The sequence below is a fragment of the Anser brachyrhynchus genome, assembly GCF_964034855.1.
Source record: "Anser brachyrhynchus genome assembly, chromosome: 7".
Classification (NCBI taxonomy): domain Eukaryota; kingdom Metazoa; phylum Chordata; class Aves; order Anseriformes; family Anatidae; genus Anser; species Anser brachyrhynchus.
Window position 1 is genome coordinate 18,850,723 of NC_137701.1, and position 8,006 is coordinate 18,858,728.

Sequence of the window (8,006 nt, forward strand, 5' to 3'; positions counted from 1 at the left end):
GGCTGGGCAGCTACTGAAGAGCACTCCAGAGATGCTAACGACAAAGGATTTATCTTCGTTTAAATGGTTGCCATCAGCGTCATTATTACTAGCAAAGTTATCACTGAAGGGAGACTTTCCGACTGTCACGTCTGCCGAGCGTGGTAGCCCGTGTCCCCTGCAGCGCCCAGACGCTGCACTCCACATCACCCGGAAAAGAGCGGAGGGATGAGCTAACCGAGCCACAGGTAACTTTGGAGACAGGGGGTTGGAGGTGATATCCCGGCTGCTTCCGTGCCTGCAGACAATAAAGCCGAGTATCGCCTATTTCTATCACTTCTGATAATAATACTTTTAAGTGGGGAGACTTTATTGGCGGTGGGGAGGGAAGAAGGAAAGGGCTGGAGAGAGAAACCAGCCGCCAGGATGAGATGGCACGGCGGCGGGGTGTTTTAAATCACGGACGCATTTAATGCCCTTCGGTTCTTCTCCCCGCTAGCAGAGCGTACGAGAGCGAGCATTGTCCCAGAAGGGGAGAAAAATCGCAGGCTAGCTTCGTCGAGAAACGGGATTACAAAAAGTAGGAAGGAGATCGTGTTTAAAGTCGCAACGAAGAAAAGATATTAGAAACGAGGAATTCTAATGCCTATTTCAATTTCCAGGAGACTGCTGTAGGTCCGCTTGAACCGGCGTGTGCCGGCAGCAGCGGGCTTATAAAGTCTGTGTAGGGTTCGCGAGTGTGAGGGGTGCATGAGGGTTATGGAGTAATTCCTAAATAAAAGTACTAATGCAGTCGGAAAAATGGGAGGGAAGAGTAAATAGATGTCAGCGGCAGGGGATTCTCGGTCCGTCGCTCCTCTCCCAACGTTTCCTATCGTCTCGATCTAAAATCCGCCTTAGAAATAATAATAAAGAAAAGCGTTATCTAATATTTAGCATGTAGTTCTGTCCGAGGACAAATGAGAAAGAAGCTGCATCATTAGGACCTAAAAGGCAACAAAACAAAAATCAGAGCATAATGATGCACCTAAATGAAGGGGGAAATGTTGCACAGCTCATTTTATTAATCAGACTGTCAATTTCACCCCAGAGGCCAAACCCCAGAGCAATTCAAGCAAGATCTGATCAAGCTAAGGACAAGAGCTTTACTCCTCACTTCTTGTCTTTCTTTCTTTCCACCTGGATATATTTGTCTGCTCAGAAGCCGCCTTCATTATCCACTGACAGGAGCTTGTATTTATTTGCTTATAAACCTGTTACAATAAATGATTATTCGAACAGCGTCATTCGTACCTTAATGACGAGCACTACTTTTTGATGAATGACATTTCGGGCTAGAAAGGATGTATGGGTCATTTTGACCAGTCATTCCCTCGCTTTGGCATCCCACAATTTTTACGCCTCCCTCAAAAAGAGATAATAATATTTAGAGACACTTGCCGGGCTGAATGTGAATTAGCCCCTGCTGCAGCTCATCATTAGTACAGGACCAGCCCTGCAACTTTGACATTTTTTATAAAGCTGAGATGATGGAAAGAATAAGAAAAGAGATGATCCTGATGGAGAGAGGGCTGCACAGCCCTACAGCTGGCAAAAGGCTCTCGAATTTGTCAGACTCAGCTGGAAATGCGGTGCTGGAGGCCCTTGAAAATTCTCAGCACAGTGGTCGCCTCAGCCCGAGACTAACTTCCGCCTCCCTGCACAGCGCGATAGGGGACATCTCCGCCAAAGGCAAATTCGAAATAGACACTTTATTCAATCTTCAGCACCCGAGCAGCGAAAGCGCCGTCTCGTCCGAAATCCCGCCGTCGGAAAGCAGGAAGAAAATCAGCCTTTATTCGGAAGTTGCTCAAGAGGCAGATATGAACAGTGATGTGGAGGTGGGCTGCTCCGCACTCCGCTCCCCGGCCAGCCTGACTTCCTCCCAGCTGAAGGAAAACAGTAACAAAGGTAACTCTTCGTTTCTCATCTCCATCTAAGCCCTGCGCTTTGCCAACCGGGTTTAAAAAGCCAAGCGAACCCACCGACACCGCCAAAGTTGCTCGCCTCTGCAAACGGCGCTCTCTCTTCTGCCGAGACAGAGCTGGAGGCTGTAAAATATTATTGTGATTGCTGCGCTATCCCGATAGCCGGGACACTGCCCGGGCAGCTCCTCTGCGGGTGCGTGTGTGTGTGTGCGTGCCCAGCTCCATCGGTATGTAGATAGATATCCAGAATAGCTGTGGGCACGAACATCCACCCACCTGGATTTAGGGGAGCCTTTCTCCTTATTTTTTCTCGCGCTCTTGGAGCCCTCTGCGCCCCTCAAGCCGTGTATATGTGTGTGTGTATACATACATACATAGATTACATTAGAGAGAGAGGGAGAAGGGCGAGGAAACTGTCCATATTTGTCTGCGTTTGTCCTTCTCTGTGTATATGCAACGTGTCATCCCGTGTCCATTTAAGAGTAATTGGGCATTGTTCACTTTTCCTCTGTTTATAACGGAGGAGCTGGAGCAGCCCCGTCTCGTTCCCGCTTTGCGGGGCATGGTGATGGACGATGGCTGTTATTATCGCTGTAACTGGGGCGGGGGGGGGAGCCAGGTGAGCGGTGGATTTCCTAGGGGCCACAGTGCATGCCTTTTCCCTCAAATGTGCCAAAGAAAGGAAGGGATCCTCGACGGAATGCGCGAGAAAAATTGGCGCCAGGGCTGCTCAGACTCGGTTCGTCTCAAACGAAACCGAGCCCTTCCAAGGGCGAAATGCGAGAGGAGAGCCCAGGGCTCCCGGCAGCCCGGCCGAGCCCCCGCACGCCCTTCCTGGGGCTCGGCGGCTCCCGGCGCTGCCGCTTTGTAGCAACACGAACCGCCCGGTTTGCTAGCAATAAGGCGGCTATGCGACGCAAAATAATAAAAAAAAAAATAGAAAGAAAGAAAGAAAAAAGACCCCAAAAATAGCCCCCCCCTCCCACCCCCCCCCCCCAAAAAAAAAGAAAAAAAAAGAAAGAAAGGAAGGAAAGAGCCCACCCCAGACCCAAGCGTATCGATCCTATGAAGGGCAGCAATTTGTCCGGGTGACAGCTCGCGGGAAGGCCGGGCGGGCCGGGACTGCCCCGGCCGCTTTGACGGTGCGCTCGCCCCGCAGGCTACGCGGAGAGCAGCCCCGCGCCCAGCGCCCCCGCCGCCGCCGCCGCCGCCCCCGCCGCCGGCCTGGGCAGCCTGCACAGCACCAGCGCGCTGGGCGGCTCGGCGGCGGGGGCCGACCAGGTGCGGCGGTACCGCACCGCCTTCACCCGCGAGCAGATCGCCCGCCTGGAGAAGGAGTTTTACCGGGAGAACTACGTGTCGCGGCCGCGGCGCTGCGAGCTGGCCGCCGCCCTCAACCTCCCCGAGACCACCATCAAGGTACGGCGCGCCCCGCTCCCCAAACTTGCCGCTTGCCTTGTCTTTATTTTTAGTTTCCTCGGTGGATTTTACTGAGCTACCGCGTCTCCTAAGAAGGAGAGGGGAGAGAAAATAAACGCAGCTGGTACCCGGGGAGGGGAGGTGGGGGGAGAGGCAGAGGGACGAGCGCGTCAGTACCGGAGGTCACGGTCCTCCGTGGAGGGGGAGGGGAGGGCTCGAAGGGAACACGTTTGCTGCGGATCGAAGGGATCCTCCCCGGGCACAGGCTCAGCCGGTTGCTGCGGGTGGGCGAGGGACGGAGGCGTCGGTGCCCGCCTGTGCCTTGGCCCGGGCGGCCGGGAGCGGGCCGGGAGCGGGCTGCGGGCTGCGGGCTGCGGAGCGGAGCTGAGGCCGCGCTGTGCTTTTGTCCCCGCCAGGTGTGGTTCCAGAACCGGCGCATGAAGGACAAGCGGCAGCGCCTGGCCATGTCGTGGCCCCACCCGGCCGACCCCAGCTTCTACACCTACATGATGACCCACGCGGCCGCCACGGGCAGCCTGCCCTACCCCTTCCACTCGCACGTCCCGCTCCACTACTACCCGCACGTCGGGGTCACCGCCGCCGCCGCCGCCGCCGCCGCCTCGGGCGCCGCCGCCGCGCCCTTCGCCACCTCCATCCGCCCGCTGGACACCTTCCGCGCCCTCTCGCACCCCTACTCGCGCCCGGAGCTGCTCTGCAGCTTCCGACACCCCGGCCTCTACCAGGCGCCGGCCGCCGCCGCCGCCGGCCTCAACAGCAGCGCGGCCGCCTCGGCGGCGGCGGCGGCGGCGGCGGCTGCGGCGGCGGCGGCGGGGTCGGGGCCGCCGGGGGGCTCGGCGCCCTGCTCCTGCCTCAGCTGCCACAGCAGCCAGACGGCGGCGGCGGCGGCGGCGGCGGCCTCGGCGCTGGGCTCGCGGGGCGCCGCCGCCACCGACTTCCCGTGCACCGCGGCCGCGCAGCGCTCCGAGAGCGGCTTCCTGCCCTACTCGGCCGCCGTGCTCAGCAAGGCCGCCGTCGCCTCGCCGGACCAGCGGGAGGAGGCGCCGCTCACCAGATAACTACCCCGGCCCGCGCCCGGGGCGGGGGGCGTTTTGTAGGGGGGGCGGGAGGGCGGCGGCAGCGGCTCCGGGACGGGGGGCGCCCCGGGCCCGGCCGCCGGTTCCCCCGGCGTGACTGGCGCTGACCGCCCCGTCGCGGCGGGGAGCGGGGCCTAGCGGAGAGGGCGCTCCGCGTCCCTGCGCCCCCGCGGAGGCGCCCCCGAGGTGCGCGGAGCGGCCCCGCGCCGCCCGACGGCCGGCTCGGCGGGGCTGCGGGCCGCCGGGGGAGGGGGCCGGCCCGAGGAAGGTGTTTGTGTTCCTTTCTTACATTCTTTCCCCCCCTTTTTATTATTATTATTATTATTGTTTCGGTCTGAGTTGGAATAAATGGGAAATGTCTCGCGTATTTTACGCACGGAAAGCGGTAGCTAACGAGGCTGCTGCGACGGGCCAGTAACGGGAAGGGAGGTGGGAGATTGACAGCATTGGGAGAGGCATTTTTTAAGCTCTTGCTTTCCAGCTACCACAGCCCACGCTACCTGGGAAATACTTGAATCTCTCTAGGTGTAGGATGTTGTCCTGAAGCATTTACTTTACAGACACTTTGCTAAATTTGATTTTTTTCTCTTAGCGTGTTTCTCTTCTTTGGGTAAAACGGCTCTCGGATTTATTTCTCACACATCTCTGTCGCGCCTTTGCCTCTGAAAAGCCACCGCTGGGTAACTGAGACCTGCTATACCAAACCACTGCTACTGGAGGGACTTCCTTGAACTTGAAGAAAGGCACATCAAAAACCACCAGTGTTACTGCCATGTCAATTTTGATGCTAATAATGTGCAGATTATGACGAAAATTGCCAATCATGTTCTCTGATGGACCTCCTTTGAATGTGGAATTGGAAAAAAGTTCCCCGCACAGAGACCTGCTGTCAAGTACTAACAACCCGCTAAGGGAAGTCATTAGAAGAGACAGATAAGAGACTTGGTACATAAAACATTGTTCTTGGTGCATAGAATGTATGTTATTTAATGTTATATCTGTTACCTGAAGTGATTTCGCACAAGAAAGCCACTTTCTTATCATCTCAATTGCCAATTTTCATTTTGGTAACTTGGACGCCCCGGGTAGACTTTTCTCTGTTAAGTTGATATTCCACCAATGTGAAGAGCCTCATTAAATCAAACCCAGATATTTCCATAATGCTCCCTACAGAGCCACTTCACTCTTCACATAATGAGATTTTTCTGAAGAGTTGAAGCCCTCATCTAACTTGCTATTGCTTGTTTAGGCCCTGTGTGAATGTGAACACACACACACACGTACGCTCGCTCTCTCTCTCACACACAAAAGTCTATTATATATTTCGAAAAAGTGTCCTGAAATACTTCTATTTTTAAGACACTGGATTTTTTTTTCATATTCTAATAATGAACTTTCAGGAAACGATTTTAAAGGCTATGCTGTTTTGTTCAGTGAACATAAATCGTAGTGATTTTTTTTTCTTTTTGTCAAGCGGGACAGATTTCTTGGGCGGGGGTAAGGAAGGGCTAAGGAAGAAAAAACCCAAGGCTTCTGGAGCGGATTCATGACAAGACGTGTACATTTACGGTTTAGAGAACTTTAAAGTGCGCTAGAAGATACCTAACCCATCAATCTCTCATTTTGTAAAGAACAAATAGCAAGACTACTTATGTAAAAATATTGATTATACCAGCTGTTGTTCACTGAGTTTACATTTAAATTTTTTATTAATATATAATTTAAGGCTAAAGAAACTAGACCAAAACGTAGCACTCTTTTACCAGCTTAACCTTTTCGATTGTTGGAATCATTTGTTATGATCGCGCAAGTATTGGATGTATATACGACGATTTTGGCAATAATGTTTACATTTTTCCAAAATATATATATATGTCTACGAAATGATCGATGAGGACGCTGGTTGGTAAAATTAACATAAATTCGTTTTATGTTAGGTCCGTTGGACCTGGTTATTATATGAAACTGTAAATAAAGTCTTTGTGCTTTAAATATTGCTGGCTGTACGAACTCACTGTAAAATATTTTACAAATGTGCAATAATTATAAAGCTTTGTATATTACGTTATTTATTGTGTTTGGTCATGTAAAATAAATGTTATTTAAATCAAAGCGAGGTTATTTGTTTAAGAGGCTGCAAAACATTGCGTACTGATGTTTGTTTTTAAATATGGCATCCAGGGTTATGAGAACTTCTTAAAACAACATATTTAAATGCCTTTTAATACACATATCAGATGGATTAATTCATACTAATCAGTATTTTTACTGCGAATGCTGTGCATTACTCATGTTTATAGCAGATGTGTAATAAGTCCAAACATTGGTTTAACATTAATTGGCTGGCTAAACAGATGTATGTTTACAAATATTCTATAGATATTCTATAAGGAAAACGGCGAAGAGGAATTATTTCGTCCACTCTTTATGCTTTTGTCCGTTTCTGGGCTTCCCATTTAGCCGAGAAAATATTAATCGTCCTTCATTCCGGGAAAGGTGCGCCTTTAATCTCGTGTCGAAAAGGCACCCAACAAAATCCTCGGGCTTTTTTCAGCGCCGAGCGCTCTTTACATTTGTCAGGCAAAATGATGCTGCGACTCTTTCTCGGAACAAAACCTGCAAACGCGGCAAAGATTTTCAAAGCTGTTTCTTCTTTTCTCAACCCCACACCCTTCGCGCTTATCCCAACTGTTCGTATATTTACAGATCGGCCGTAAAATCGATATTTCGATGGAAAAATGCAAGAGTCAATGGTGTGTGCAAAGCAGTCTATTTCTATTCGATTTGAAAACCAAGATGTCCCTTCCACGAAATTTTCTTTCACCAACTGCTCACCCTGGCATTAATTACAACGACGTGGAAACTATTGGGAATACGAAGGCTGCTATCACAAGCCATTTTGGCCCTGTAATTTACCATTATTATTGCATTAGCTCTAAATGATACAAGCTGATACTGTCTTTAATTGCAGTTTGGTTAAATATATACTGGAGTGATCCCTGGGGCTTTTCTTAGATTCCTTTTTTTTTTTTTTCATTCTTCTTCTCTCTCTTTCTTTCTTTTTCTCTTCTTTTTTTTTTTTTTCATTTTTTTCATTTTTTTTTCTTTTCTTGAACGCCCCCCCCATTAAAGAAATACGATTATAGTTGCACATTTGGACTGGTGATGTATCACTCTGCTTTTCTGTGCTCTTTGCTAACGCGGGGGTTGTAACCCTTAAAAACAAAAGCATTGAGATAGATGGGAAAGCAAACAGGAAAAGACAGTGGCCAAAAAAACCCTGTCCAAAATAACAGCATATTTTTTGTCTCTAGTGTGCAAAGAATGAAAAAATAATTCATCATAAAATGCAAGAAGACTGTCTGTCATCAAGCCCGAATTGTTTTTGACAAGAAAATAAATCTGTGGGTTGTTTAATATATTTTATATTTTCTTTATTTCGGCGCTAATAGAAAAACCAAATTAAATGTCCACCAGCGAGATAGAAATGCAAAGATCGATGATCCACCCCCTACTGTCCAATCACCCCTATTTAATTGACTGTATT

The 8,006-nt window shown here is 50.3% G+C and overlaps 1 protein-coding gene across 2 annotated transcripts; it reads left to right on the plus strand.

The window, feature by feature from the left end:
* EVX2 (even-skipped homeobox 2) lies at positions 1 to 6,556 on the plus strand. 2 transcript variants are annotated; one of them, XM_080599286.1, is made up of 4 exons: positions 1 to 227; positions 1,070 to 1,929; positions 3,106 to 3,365; positions 3,782 to 6,556. In XM_080599286.1, exons 2-4 carry the CDS (start codon positions 1,506 to 1,508, stop codon positions 4,439 to 4,441), a joined length of 1,344 nt encoding a protein of 447 aa, XP_080455412.1. In that variant the 5' UTR covers positions 1 to 227; positions 1,070 to 1,505; the 3' UTR covers positions 4,442 to 6,556. The 2 variants fall into 2 exon arrangements, with proteins under 2 accessions (XP_080455412.1, XP_080455411.1); XM_080599285.1 differs by having other exon boundaries at positions 1 to 1,929.
* The last annotated feature ends 1,450 nt before the right edge of the window (positions 6,557 to 8,006 follow it).

What these genes read in the sequence shown, in the direction of transcription:
- EVX2 (XM_080599285.1), top strand. Translation starts at nt 1,506, where the DNA reads ATGATGGAAAGAATAAGAAAAGAGATGATCCTGATGGAGAGAGGGCTG. An exon ending in GAAGGAAAACAGTAACAAAG is followed by an intron (nt 1,930 to 3,105) that starts GTAACTCTTCGT and finishes CTCGCCCCGCAG; the next exon opens with GCTACGCGGAGAGCAGCCCC. An exon ending in TCCCCGAGACCACCATCAAG is followed by an intron (nt 3,366 to 3,781) that starts GTACGGCGCGCC and finishes TGTCCCCGCCAG; the next exon opens with GTGTGGTTCCAGAACCGGCG.